Source organism: Eptatretus burgeri, chromosome 4 (genome assembly GCF_056783735.1).
Source record: "Eptatretus burgeri isolate ZD-2024b chromosome 4, Ebu_testis_v1, whole genome shotgun sequence".
Taxonomy (NCBI): Eukaryota; Metazoa; Chordata; class Myxini; order Myxiniformes; family Myxinidae; genus Eptatretus; species Eptatretus burgeri.
In genome coordinates this window covers 67,351,612-67,366,361 of record NC_140964.1, presented here as the reverse complement: position 1 = coordinate 67,366,361, position 14,750 = coordinate 67,351,612, and the positions used below count along the sequence as shown (strand labels likewise).

Here is a 14,750-nt window from a genome sequence, read left to right as displayed (position 1 = left end):
CCTTACGGCAAATGAACTGTATTATCTGTGACAGTTAATCGCACAAACAACAGTACACTAAATATCGCATTTGTGAATCAAGCCGTGCTTTATCCTTTCTCGCAGCGACAAACTTCTTTCAAGATGACGTTTTCACCCAAACTTGCGACCTTCAAGACCCGCATTCTGTTTTTGGAGCAGATCTGTATTACCACAAGGCTTGTATGACTAAATACTTCTATAAGTATGACTCTCGCGACAAAGCCTTGCAACCGAAAGTGTCTGAAAAACAGGTTGCATGGAATCAGGTTGCTAAAGAGTTAGAGCAAGGCTTAAAAGATGGCAGGGGTTATGAACTTTGTGTTATCAGAGATAGTTTTAACAATATTTATGAAAAATGTAACTTTCGTAAAATAGATGTAAAAGTTTTCTTCATGAACCAGTTTGGTAGTGAGATTGATTTTACATATCCCAGTGCTTTGAACAAATCAATGATGGTATTCAGTGTTCCAAAGAATGTGTTAGTTCAGCGTATTCGTTATCTTGATCCTGTGCAGGTATGTGCCAGTGTGATCAGGAAGGCTCTCGATGATTATGATTTTGGCCTTAACGATAGCTTTTGTGATGCACAAGATCTTAAACATGCATTGAGTATGATGAATATCCCTGATATTGTACTCTGGTTTATTTTTTTTTTTTTTTTTGGTCATTTGTATAATTTCAATCCTGAAACTTACAAAGAAACAGCAGATGCCCTCATGAAAGAGGAGAAGCATACCACTGAAATTCTTGATGATTATACAGATGCTGAAAGTACGATCAAAGCAACCCAGCCATTGGATGGCAAACTTTCCCCCCAAAGGTTGCAGAAAGGTACAGTCACTTTTTCAGATCATGTACTATGTACACCGCAGTGGGAGAAAGAGAACACCTATGCATATTATGAATACAGAATCTGTTCATGCTCTGGGACATGAAGACAAAATTGTGACCCAAACCTTGAACCATGAAGGACTTGCCATCAGCTACCCAGAACTTCGAAAGGAAGAGTCGTACTGAGACTGTACCCATTGAATACAGTGCAGTTGAGCCATCAACACCACTGCCAAAAGATATGAAAACTTTCTGGCCTTCCAACAATAACAAACTTGTCCTTGAAAAACTGATCTACAACCATCTTCGTTCAAATATTCCTCATACTGATCAGTATCCTACTGTACTCAGATAGGTGACCAGAGAGGAAGAGGATTGGCAATGTATTAAAATTCACAAAGGTGGCCAGAACGCAATAGCACACCTTCAATCCACATTTTAAGAAGCTGATCTTCGCATACTCCTTCATGTTCTGGACTCGATCAAGGAAGGATACAAAGTGTGTGTTGTCATCTCCAATGATACCGACATAATTGTTGCCCTGCTTCACCACATGCCTGTCTTTCTCCAATATACCTTGTTCGAGTGTATTGGATGTCACCTTTATGCAGTCCTACCTGCTGTACACAGCCTTACGGGATGTGATATCACCAGCAAAGTTGGGACTAACAAGGCCGCTTTGAAAGCTGAACCAGAGAAGTTGCTGCAGCAATTTGGGACAATACCAACCCTTTCCCCATCCATTATCAGGAATGCAGAATGTTACTTGGTCAAAGTGCTAAAATCAAGTAGTGAGTCCAAGAACTTTTCTGATTTGCGGGCCGAGGTCTTCCACCACATGAAAGGGAGTTCTCATCACAACGTACCTCCGACCAGCCAGGGACTCCTGCCACATATCAAGCGCAGTTTTTACAATGCTTACACCATCATGCATGCTTTGGAGATTCATCATGATCCAGAAAATGTGATGTGTCTGAAGCTAGAGGATTGTGGCTATGAGCACGACAAAGAACAGTGGATACCTGAGTCATCATGGAAAACCCTTGAATCCAATTGGATGGTTGTCTGTTCATGCACTAAGTGTGCCTCAACTTGCCTTGTAGGACTGCTAATGCCAAATATGTCAATTTCTGTCAATGCAAGAAGGCATCCCCCAGCACTTGCAAAAATGCCATGACTTGATAAAGAATATCGAACTCGGTGATGAAAGTTGGTAATTGCAGCAAGCCTTTCCTCTGCCATGACTGAGTCTGTTGGCTTTCTGCGCAGGTCGCGTATTATTTGTCACAGCTTAATCTGTGCATATGCCATATTTGACTAGATTAAAGTTAGAAAGGCAATATTCATCGTGCTCCTTGCTGAGATTCAGACACAAGGATAAAGCTGAACTTTTAGTGAAATTTAGCATGTCCTGATACTGTCTTTGCCAGAACTGTTTGGCAACCATTTTGAAATTATGCAAATTAGGTCTACTCCAATGAGGCTAATAATGGTGCCAATGAATTCTTTGGTATCAAAAACCTATGCAGAGACACCAAAATCAACTTCCTATCACACTTATTTTTGAAGTTAGAACCCTTTGACCAAATTTGGTTAAAGCGGCTTTTTGGGGGTGGAGGTGACTTCTGTTGACATTTGACCCTACTGTCACTACTGCTCCAAAGCATGAATATGAATCATGGAATGATGAATAGACTTAATAAGGAGACTTTTCGCCAATTATAGTTACTCTATGTACAAAATTGGGTGTATGAGAGGTGATCGAAGTTTGAGCAACTTTCAAACTGAAAGTAATTTTTGGAGAAAAAATATGCTAAATAAGGCATTTTTTTCATAAGAACCAGGTTTATTGTATTGAACCATGCGAAAATTATGTTATCCATGTTCAAACATGATAAATAAATGTAACATTTGAATCTAATGCTGACTACTTGTGAGCTATTCCATGAAACCTGACTTTTGCCATTTTGGTCCATTGGCGTCAAGGCATAATCACATATTGGGCTGTACAGGGAAAATGCACTTGATCTGGAAGTGTTACCCAAACTTTTTCTGAGGGTCTCAATATATAGAACTGAAAAATACCAAGTTTTGCTGCACAAGAGAGATGTACACGAACCCCCCTCACCCCCCCCCCCCAGAGCCAGACTAATAGGCTTGTGCTTGAATTAAATATGACAAAGAGCTTTCAGGAAAACTTCAATTGCAAAGTGACTTGACTTTAACCATGGCAGTGACTATGGCTAGGCAGTATGAGCAGGTGAAGTCACAGGTTCAGCAACAGAGAGGGTTGTCCGTAGATGCAGCATGCGTTAAGCATGAGCCACACACAAGTGACACTGATAGGTATAAGCGTGAAGGTAAAGGTTCAACCTGTGGCAAATGTGGTTATGTAAACAAGAGAGACTCTTGTCCGGCAGAAGGAAATAAGTGCATGAAATGTGGGAAGTTGTTCACACATTGCACGAGTCTGCAGGACAAAGAGTGTAAATGAAGTTGATGCATCTGAACCGCGAACACGTACACCATTTTTTGTTGGGTCTGTACAAACCAATGAGGAACCACCATGGAGGGTGAAAGTTGAGATGCATGGCAGAAGAGCGAACTTCAAGATCGACACGGGAGCTGACGTTAATGTAATCAGCAAGAAAATGTGGACATTTCTTGGAAAACCCGACCTGTGTCCTGCCAACTCAATTATGCTCCTGAGTCCAAGAGGCAGAATGGATGTGATAGGATGATTTGACATATCAGTGGGAGAAGAGCTATCATCCACCATTTACGTAATTGATAATGACACTGAATATCTCATCTGTAGAACAACAGCCACTACCAGCCAGTCAAAGTTATGCTTAAAGATGGGGAAATGCCATACAGTGTGACAACTGTGAGGCGCATGCCTATTCCACTACTCAAGAAAGTGGAGCAGGAGATCAAGATGATGAAGGATGGAGGGGTGAATGAATAAATAACCGAGGCAACAGAGTGGGTCTCACCGATGGTTCCTGCTGTTAAACCTTCAGGAGAGATCAGTATTTGTGTCAACCTGAAGAAACTCAACCAAGCGGTCAAACGTGAGAGATGTATCATTCTTACAGTTGATGATGTAATCCACCAGCTACATGGGTCATCAGTATTCTCTAAGCTGGATGCTGCATCAGGATTCTGGTAGATTCCCCTCGACCTGCCAACCACAAAGTTAACCACATTCATAACACCATTTGGACAATTCTTCTTCAAGCAAGTTCCTTTTTGAATATCATCTGCACCGAAGATTTTCCAGAGGACAATGATTAAAGTCCTAGCAGGGATTGATGGAGTTATTTGTTCCTTCGATGACATTCTCTGTCATACGTCCTCCACTGAAGAACATGAACGACTCTTGGTCAGAGTGAAAAAGAGACTAAGTGAAGTGGGTCTCCAACTCAACAACAAAAAATGTGAATATCTGAGGTCTGAGATCAATTTCCTGGGACAGTTAATCAGCGAAAAGGGCGTGCGTCCAGATTCGTCCAAATTTGAGGTGATAGCAAAGATGGCCGAACCAACAGACATTACAGAGCTGAGGAGATACCCCGGCATGGTCAACTACCTGGGCAGGTACTTGCATCACTTGTCAACAGCCTTGACACCACTGAACCACTGCTGAAAAAAGAAACTGCTTGGACCTGGGGACCAGAACAGGCGGAGGCTTTCTCCAAAATCAGACATGCTTACAAAAGCACCAACCTTGGCGTACTTTGACCCGACCAAACCAACAACAGTAAATGCTGATGTTAGCAGCTATCACCTTGGTGGAGTTTTGCTGCAAGAACATGAAGACGGATTTCGATCAGTTGCTTTCTGTTCAAGAACACTTACCGAAGCTGAACGGCGTTATGTGCAAATTGAACAAGAGTGTTTGGCAGCAGTGTGGGCTTGTGAGCGATTTGAACTTTACTTGGTAGGACTTGAGACGTTCACCTTGTGTACAGATCATAAGCCACCAGTACCTCCAATGAACACCAAATACTTGTCAGAGACACCTTTGAGATGCCAACACATGCTTATGAGACTCGTATGATTCAAGACAGACACTATTCACACCCCAGGCAAAGACATTATTGTTGCCGACACATTGTCATGAAGTCCTGTGTCTACTCATGACAGCATCGATCTTCAAAAAGACGTCCATGTCTTTGTCAGTGAGGTCTTCTCCTCATGGCCAGTATCACATGTCAAGCTCAAGGAGATCCGAAAAGAAACACAAAAGGACGTCAATCTGAAGACAGCTCTGGAATACACCATCTTGGGGTGGCCTATTTACAAAGAGAAGGTTCAGTTGTAGTGTAGCAGCATAGCAAACCTGTTGTGCATTTTGTGATACAAGCACCAAATTTGGCACAAATGTACATTAATATATTGCGAACATTTTCAGATATTGGGCCACTTGAAATTCTCTCTTTATGTCCACCATATTGGATTTCAAAATGGCCGCCACTTGAAATCTACATTTGCTATTATCTCTGGACTTAATGCAGCTATTGACTTGATTCTGGTATCTAAATGTATTTTTGGGGGCAAGGAATCCAATGGTACCATTTTCAACTTAATATTATCTATCACAGTCTGTTGTATAATTTTATTTGGAAATTATCTCGGCAAATATTGGATTCAACACAATACTTTGAAAAGAATGTCTTCGTTCTGTAAATGTCTTAGGTATAATACTGACATGCTACATGGTCTAGTATTTAAGGCTAGGTATATACCGGTACTGAAGATACGTGTACATAAACAGTGTCATGTTAACAAGTTCAGCATTGCCACAGCCAATCTGAATACTGGTGCCGTCTCCTCATCTTGTCTGGTTTCTTCAATGTAGAGGACGAGTTCAGCAAAGACAACTGCCGACATTGCTCGCTCTTGTTTTGTGTCCTGTGATCCTGTTGACTGGGCCTTTCGTGTGTGATTGTAAAGTCCTATCAAGCAACGTGGGTGATACTGGGCATACAACGCTATCATGTCCCCACCACTGAGACGGCCCAGCAGTTCTGTATCACCAAGAAGGGTTGCACAGGCACGCACCCGTTTGTCCATTTGGAATGTTGCAGCTTTCCGAAGACTGTCAGCCCCAGCAGGTTGTTCACAGAAGAAACAATTTTCTGGGACTTTCTTCTCTGTACTCGATGAGCGTGAATGTAACCTGGTGCGTTTGCATGCAGCTTGTTCCTCATCGCTCTCACATTCTTTCTTGAGTGCTCGCTTTTGTGCTCTCTGCAGTTTTGTGTTGTTGTACTGGAGCCTGCATGTCTGATGATATTTTGCACCATGTGCAACCATCGCAGCTTCAATGCCATGACCATCATCGAGTCTTTCCAGGTGAAATGATCCTGGAAGCTCTCCAAGTTCACTGAATTTGACCAAGTTCTCTGCGAGTGAACTGTATCCACTCCCAATGTCTTTTCTCTTTGATTGGTCAGGTTTGGTCAGTGTTTCCATCTTGTCCTCTTGACATATAAGGCATAACTTCCAGTCAGTTGTGGTGAGGTGCTGTGATGTTGATTGTGAAGTTCGCTCAACATCAGCTCGTCTGAAGCTCTTGGACATGGTGGAACTGTCTTCTGAATCTGCAACGATACAATGATATAATGTTTACATTTTGTTTTATTTATATATATATATATATATATATATATATATATATATATATATATATATATATATATATATATATATATATATATATTTTTATATATATATATATATATATATATATATATATATATATATATATATATATACACAATAGAGGGGTTTCCTCCGCCATACTAATGGAGAGGAGGATAATTCCTCTATATCGTAGAGCATTTAGCTTGGCACACTTAGGGAATTAGTTTTGTGAGATTATGCCGGAATTAAATTTTCACCCGTATCGAAGGCAAGAAGAGAAATAAAATCACATGAGATTCTTTAGTTAAAAAATATTCCCAAATTTATTGAATATTTACAAAACATTTGAAGTCATAAATTCTTACAATATTTACACAGCCAAGATTTAAATATAAATCAGTCTAAACTCTTATTAGGTTGGACAGTACATTTTCCAGACATACCGTGTTCTTTTAATTACAGCCTTCGTGTTAAATTCAGAACATGTCAAAACTGTCAGTGTGGAATACACACTTCACTCAAAATACTACTTTATATAAAACATTTCTAATTTAAAGCCTTATAGTAAGAATTTCAGATAAACCCCAAAAAAGTAAAACCAGGTTGGCTATTAGACAACCTGCCTCTGTCGTGCCCACCAGACAAGTGGTGTTAGCCAGCACACATGTGTATCAGGTAAGCTTGTGCTGAGTACATCATAGCTGAACAACTCGGTGAGGCAGAACACAGCAGTGCACACCAGGGTGACCCCTTCAGTGCATAAACCAATTAACCTGTCCACTGCAGGGCATATAGAAATGAAGTTATTTTCTGCATATAATAATAATACAAGTTCAGTTCTATATAACAATTTCTGTTATCACCACTACCACTGCAACTACCACTATGACAAGCTTTGTCTGGAATTTTGTGGACTAACAGACAAACAGACATACAGACAAGTTGGGATCAAAACATTACCTCCTTCCACCATTGAGTGTAGAGGTAAACATCATGGAAATTATATCATGCCCTAGATTTAATTCATGCTTACCCGTGTATTTGCTTCACTGGTTCACAAGGTCTTTTGCATACATGTAATTCAGACTCTTGTCTTCATTGCTGACCACACAATGTTGTCTAGCTGAGCCCAGATTGTATGTAATTAACTCATTTATGTGGAGTCACAAGGTGATTTAAACACAGCCACACACAAAGAACACAGTTGATGTGGGTCAACACACATGCAGCCTCTCTACTCTTTTATTTGGGTCAGGGCTGTGATTGAAGACATGTAGTGGAGTCATGTTTGTAAACATTGTTAAAGACATGCTACAGTGCATTGTTAAGGAAACAAGACAGATGGAAGCCTATACAAGAAATTTCTGTACTCTAGAAACACAAAGATGGCTTAAAGGGTCTAGGAGAAGGGGATTATGCATGTTTGGTATTTATTGACAATATGAATGTAATGTTACATAAAATATGCATATGAATGGGTCACTTTGTTTCCTAATGGGATATGAATTTATATTTTAGACTGCCAGTATATATATGAGCTTGTCTGAGTTGTTACTAGTGATTTAGTATAGTTTTTTATTTATTTATATTTACAGAACGAAGACGTTCTTTTCAAAGTATTGTGTTGAATCCAATATTTGCCAAGATAATTTGCAAATAAAATTATATAACAGACTGTGATAGATAATATTAAGTTGAAAATGGTACCATTAGATTCCTTGGCCCCCAAAACATAAATTTAGATACCAGAATCAAGTCAACAGCTGCAGTACGTCCAGAGATAATGGCAAATGTAGATTTCAAGTGGCGGCCATTTTGAAATCCAATATGGCGGACATAAAGAGAGAATTTCAAGTGGCCCAATATCTGAAAATGTTCGCAACATATTAATGTACATTTGTACCAAATTTTGTGCTTGTATCACAAAATGCACAATTCTTTTGAATATTTGGGCTAAGCCGCCCCACTATTGGCCACTCAAAACCTGTTTGCAATTAGAAGGGAACTGAGCGTCGTTGACGGAATCTTGACGAGGGGTGACAGGATTATCATTCCTTACCTCCTTGACTTGAAATCCTCGTTTGCTTTCATGATGGGCACTTGGGGATTACAAAGTGTCGTGAGCATGCAAAGTGTGTGTGGTGGCCAGGCATCAGCAAAGACATTCAAGAGCAGGTGCTGAAATGTCAGCATTGTCTTGTGAAACAGCCATCACACCGAAGCGAGCCACTTCTTACAACGATGTTGCCCGATCGACCATTCCAGAAGATAGGAGTGGACATTTGTAAGTTTAAAGGGCAGTCGTACCTTGTGTCAGTGGATTACTGTGTGTGTGTGTGTTTTAAGCATAACATATTCTTTCTGCTAACTTCCCTACTCTCTCTCTCTCTCTCTCTCTCTCTCTCTCTCTCTCTCTCTCTCTCTCTCTCTCTCTCTCTCTCTCTCTCTCTGTCTCTCTCTCTCTCTCTCTCTCTCTCTCTCTCTCTCTCTCTCTCTCTCTCTCTCTCTCTCTCTCTCTCTCTGTCTCTCTGTCTCTCTGTCTCTCTGTCTCTCTGTCTCTCTGTCTGTCTGTCTCTCTGTCTCTCTGTCTCTCTGTCTCTCTGTCTCTCTGTCTCTCTGTCTCTCTGTCTCTCTGTCTCTCTGTCTCTCTGTCTCTCTGTCTCTCTGTCTCTCTGTCTCTCTGTCTCTCTGTCTCTCTGTCTCTCTGTCTCTCTGTCTCTCTGTCTCTCTGTCTCTCTGTCTCTCTGTCTCTCTGTCTCTCTGTCTCTCTGTCTCTCTGTCTCTCTGTCTCTCTGTCTCTCTGTCTCTCTGTCTCTCTGTCTCTCTGTCTCTCTGTCTCTCTGTCTCTCTGTCTCTCTGTCTCTCTGTCTCTCTGTCTCTCTGTCTCTCTGTCTCTCTGTCTCTCTGTCTCTCTGTCTCTCTGTCTCTCTGTCTCTCTGTCTCTCTGTCTCTCTGTCTCTCTGTCTCTCTGTCTCTCTGTCTCTCTGTCTCTCTGTCTCTCTGTCTCTCTGTCTCTCTGTCTCTCTGTCTCTCTGTCTCTCTGTCTCTCTGTCTCTCTGTCTCTCTGTCTCTCTGTCTCTCTGTCTCTCTGTCTCTCTGTCTCTCTGTCTCTCTGTCTCTCTGTCTCTCTGTCTCTCTGTCTCTCTGTCTCTCTCTCTCTCTCTCTCTCTCTCTCTCTCTCTCTCTCTCTCTCTCTCTCTCTCTCTCTCTCTCTCTCTCTCTCTCTCTCTCTCTCTCTCTCTCTCTCTCTCTCTCTCTCTCTCTCTCTCTCTCTCTCTCTCTCTCTCTCTCTCTCTCTCTCTCTCTCTCTCTCTCTCTCTCTCTCTCTCTCTCTCTCTCTCTCCCTGCTGGTCATTGGTTGGTCATGCATGGGTGTAGCGTCATGGCGGCTCTGTGTGTGCAGCTGTGAGTACTGTTTTGTTCCTATCCCCATTTTGTTTCCCTCTGTGTCCCCGTACGTGTTTGGAGTTTTTTTTTTTTTCCCCTGTTTCCATTCCTGCTGAGGAGAGAGAGAGAGAGAGAACGAGAGAACGAGAAAGAGAGAGAGAGAGAGAGAGAGAGAGAGAGCACGAGAACACACGGGAGGTGCTTTGTGGGTTTTCCTTGAAACCTTCGGGTTTCTGGGCTTACATTTTCATCTGCCTTGTTTTCATAAGCCTACCGTTTATCGGTGGTTTAGCTTCTTCCTTATACTCTTCTTTTCCCTTGTACTTCATTTGACCCCACTTGCTGGTTGCTTGTGACGATTTTCCTTTGTTAAACTTAAACACTCTTCTTTTGTTTTCAGCTCTGGCAAACAGTCGTTTGCAGAATAGCATTTACGAGTCACTTACTCGTAAGAATGGGGTATTAGTTAGTCCACCTGACGCGGTTCGGGTCGAGGACGTCGTGATGGGCTTGGGTAAACTCGTTGGTTTTGAAAATGTGCTCGCAGCTTCAAAGATGAACCAGCGGGTTGTTGTGTTTCTTTCCGAGGAGCGCTATGTCACTCAGGCGGTTGAAACCGGTTTGTCTTTACCGCCAGATATTTTCGTTAACGTTAGTATGTTGGACTCACCGGCGGTGAAAGTCACTTTATCTAATTTACCGCCTTTTGGTAAAAGCGAACAGATCTTGTCCGTTTTGGGACAATTTGGCACGGTGGTGTCAAAAATCTCATGATTCCCTTTCATTTGCATTCGGATTCTTCAGTCCGCCATATCATGACCTTCCGGCGGCACTGTTACATGGTGTTAAAAAACAACGCTCAATGCCTCAGCTACGTTGGTAGTTGAAAATCGAAATTATCGAATGTACATTGCAACAGAGACAATGACATGTTTCATGTGTGGTGCCTTCGGACATTTAAAAGGTGCTTGTCCGGAGTGTATATCCGGTGGCACATGTAGACAGTCAGGAACAAACGCCGATTCTAGTGGCACATCCAGACGGACAGAACCAGATGCCGATATTAATAATAATTATGGCGCGTCGGGGACGGCAGATCAGCCTTCATTTTCGAGCGCGGAAATCAATAATTCTCCCGCTGATGACGCTGGTTTTATTACCGTGTCCTCCAAGAGGAATTATAAAAGAGGAAGCAGAAGTGAGGACAGACAGGCGAGCTGTTCGAAAAAGATAGCACCATCGAATGAACGCAATGTTTCTATCCTAGAAACAGAAGCTTCCGCAGCTGGTCTTCTGCTGCAGAATAGGTTCAGTGTGTCAGCTGAAACGGAGGAAGACGCTTCCGTTCATCCCTCTCATGAACAAGGACCGAGCACAACGCCCCAAGATGTTGTGGTCATCACTCGCGCAACGCTCCAAGATGTTGTGGTCACCACTCCAGTCACTGAAACTAAAATCAAAAACCATAAACCTGCTCTGGTCCCACGACCTGCTGACGATGAAGTGTCTGAGGTATTGGAGGCAGAAGACGTGGCAGCCCCAGAGGGAGAGTGCGAAGCCTCCGATATAAAAACGGTAATCCCTGTTACGTTTTTAAAACTCCCGCTGTGCAAACAGCTACACTTTTAGTAGAAGACGATATTCCCGTTGTAAGAGCATCGGCTTCGGTGTGTGAGGAGAAAAATAAAGGCCACTCGGATTATGACTGAGATGGGGCCTCGTCGTTTGCCTCTAGTGCTGGTAGCGAAGTCTGGAATGACCCAGCAATAGCCAAGGAACTGGAGGGTGATGATGATTATGTATCGCCCATGGAAATCCTAAAGTTTCTTCAGGACATTTTTCGAAAGAAAAATGTTAAAATTATAACCTTCCCAAACCTGTCTGGCTTTATAAACTCAAAACGTCTCTTCCTTCAGGCTGAAAAACTTGGTGTGACTGAGTCACAAGTATTTCGCCTTAGGAAGTGTGTATTGAAAGCTCGGAAGGACCTACAAGCGCAACCCAACTTTCCTTTACCTGACAAACCTTCCCTACCTACACCATGACCTTCTCTATTGTAACTTTAAATATAAATGGAGGACGTTCACCCCTGCGTAAAGCTCAGGTAGTTGCTTGTTGATCAAAAACATTTTGATGTTGTTCTTTTGCAAGAGACAAGATGTAGCTCTTCGTGCTCGAGCGAATGGACTCGCATCATGAAAGGACAATGGTTCTTTAGTGGCTTGACCTGTCCTAGTGCTGGAGTGGCTTTTTACTTCAATCCTTCTCTCTGTCCTGAAAATGTCACTTCTAATGGGATTATTAAAGGGCATTTAGCTTCAGTTAATTTCCTTTATAATGGTAATAAACACACTTTTTAATAAATGTATACTCACCGAGTACGAGAATGGAAAGATTATAATTTTTCACACAGTTAGATGTTCCTCACACACCTTGATTTTGATGGTCTTGTTTGTCTGTGTGGGGACTTTAACTGCACATTGTATCCCACCCTTGATCGTAATGGAGAAGAGCCCCACCCATCAAGTACAACACCCTTAAAGAGAGCATTGTCTAAATTCTCCCTTATGGATGTATGGAGACTCCAGAACCCATCTGCACGGCAATACACGTGGTGTCGATGTGCAAATGGCCGACTATCTCTTGCAAGGATAGACAGATTTTACATTAATAATGACTCGTTAAATGTCATAGACCATGTTGACACCACTCCAAGTGGTTTTTCGGACCACCACATGGTTGTTCTTCATATACTTTCCCCGGCTCGAAATCGTGGCACTGCCCATTGGACCTTCAATGCGAGTCTTCTGCAAGATGATGCTTTTCCTGTCGCCTTCCGAGCCTTTTGGGAAGTTTTACTACTATGGAGGCCTTCCTACTCCTGCCTCGCACAATGGTGGGACAATGCGAAGACCCATATTAGAACCTTTTGCCAGCAATATAGCTCCTTTTGTACAAAGAACGAATCTGCGCTGCAATCTCTAATTGTCAAAGAAATATTGTCTCTCCAGTTAAGCCTTCCAACTCCCAGTGCTGAAAGGACTGTTTCTCAAATAGCAACGAAGAAAGCCCTCCTTGCTCAACTCTGTGCAAAACAAGCCAGAGGGGCTCTAATTAGGCTGCGAATGGAGAACTACAGCTCTATTGATACTCCTTCCAAATTTTTCTTTGCTTTGGAAGCGCAAAAAGAAAAAAGAGAAACCAGCAAATAACTTCGCTGCAGGCACCAGGAGGCCGAACAACATACGATCCTAAAGACATCAGAAGCTTGACGAAACAATACTTCTCTGACTTGTATTGTGCCAGAAACACGAAAGAAGACATGATTAGTTCCTTAACCACTTCTTTGCCCACCTTGTCCGAATCTGCATGCCAACAACTTGACAAGGAAGTGACTTGACGAACTTTTTACAGCTTTGCAAACTTTGCCCACAGGTAAAGCTTCTGGACTTGATGGAATCCCTGCAGAGTTTACAAAGCCTTCTGGGATTTGTTGGGACCCAAGTTGCTTGACCTCTTAATTGATAGCCTACACTTAGGCTTGCTACCACTCAGCTGTTGCAGGGCTATACTTGCTCTCATACCTAAGAAAGGAGACCTCCAGCAACTTGAAAATTGGCGTCCCATTTCGCTCCTCTGCACGGACTACAAGATCTTCTCAAAAGTTCTTGCCAACCGCCTCAAACCTCTGATTGGGGAGATTGTACACCCCGATCAATCTTATTGCATCCCTAAAAGGACAATACATGATAGCATTTTTATTGTACGTGATATGATCGATATTTGTATTGCTGAACATAGGAATGTTGGTCTGGTGTTTTTAGACCAAGAAAAAGCTTTCGACAGGATTGATCATTCTTATCTCTTTGCTGTTTTACGGGAGTTTGGTTTTAAGGAAAAGTTTATTTGTTATATTAAATTATTGTACAATAATATTTTTAGCTTGCTCAAAGTAAATAACATCTTAAGTCAGCCTTTCCCTGTCACCAGGGGTATTCGTCAAGGGTGCCCCCTGTCTGGCCTTCTATACTCCCTATCAATTGAACCTTTACTACATCGTTTACGCACGCGGCTACAAGGGTTTTATCCTCTGCCGTTAGAAAATCCTGTAAAGACCATTGCTTATGTGGATGATCTGCGCAATTGTGCACTCTGATAACTATGTTCGTGCTTTGGTTGAGTCTGTCAAGGAATTTAGCTTGGCTAGCTTGACTAAAGTTAATTTGGAAAAGAACAAAGCTTTTTATTTAGGTCCACAGAATGAAACTCCCCCTCCAACCCTGCCAGGGCAGCTTGAATGGACCAATGAAGGAATATGCGACCTCGGTGTCTTTCTTGGAATTCAAGATTTTATTTTAAAAAAAACTGGGAATCGCTGATTACTAAAACTGAGCAGCGGTTGATAAAATGGAGCGGATTATTGAGGCAGCTTTCCTACCGGGGTCGTACTCTGGTCATTAATAATCTTGCGGCATCAATGCTATGGCATGTTTTCAAGGCACTGCAGGCCCCAGTTTTTATCCTTAAAAAACTTCAAAGCTTTTTTGTAGATTTTTTTTCTGGGGGGGAAAGCACTGGCTCCGGCCAGGAATACTAAGCCTGCCGACTGCAGAAGGTGGACAGGGGCTAATAGATGTAACGAGCAAAGTGATGGCTTTTCGCCTCCTTTCAGTACGAAGGCTTCTATACTCCGACATCCCATGGAAAGCCTTTTCCCATTACTTGCTGAAGTGAGCTGGGAAACTACGCTATGGTGACGAGCTTTTTCTTCTTGATACGAAGCACATGGATATGACATCAGACCCTCTGTTTTACCGAAGCATGCTAGAAGCGTGGCAGGCTGTTTATTTTTGCCGTGA

At 42.2% G+C, this 14,750-nt stretch overlaps 2 protein-coding genes across 9 annotated transcripts in view; one reads left to right on the top strand and one right to left on the bottom strand.

The window, feature by feature from the left end:
• The window catches only part of ANKIB1 (ankyrin repeat and IBR domain containing 1), a 207,046-nt gene that overhangs the window by 29,802 nt on the left and 162,494 nt on the right, over positions 1–14,750 (top strand). The gene's annotated exons all lie outside the window — the stretch shown is intronic.
• On the bottom strand, positions 5,301–6,441 carry LOC147028270 (uncharacterized). The gene has a single exon (XM_085876495.1). It carries the CDS (start codon positions 6,439–6,441, stop codon positions 5,635–5,637), a length of 807 nt encoding a protein of 268 aa, XP_085732621.1. The 3' UTR covers positions 5,301–5,634.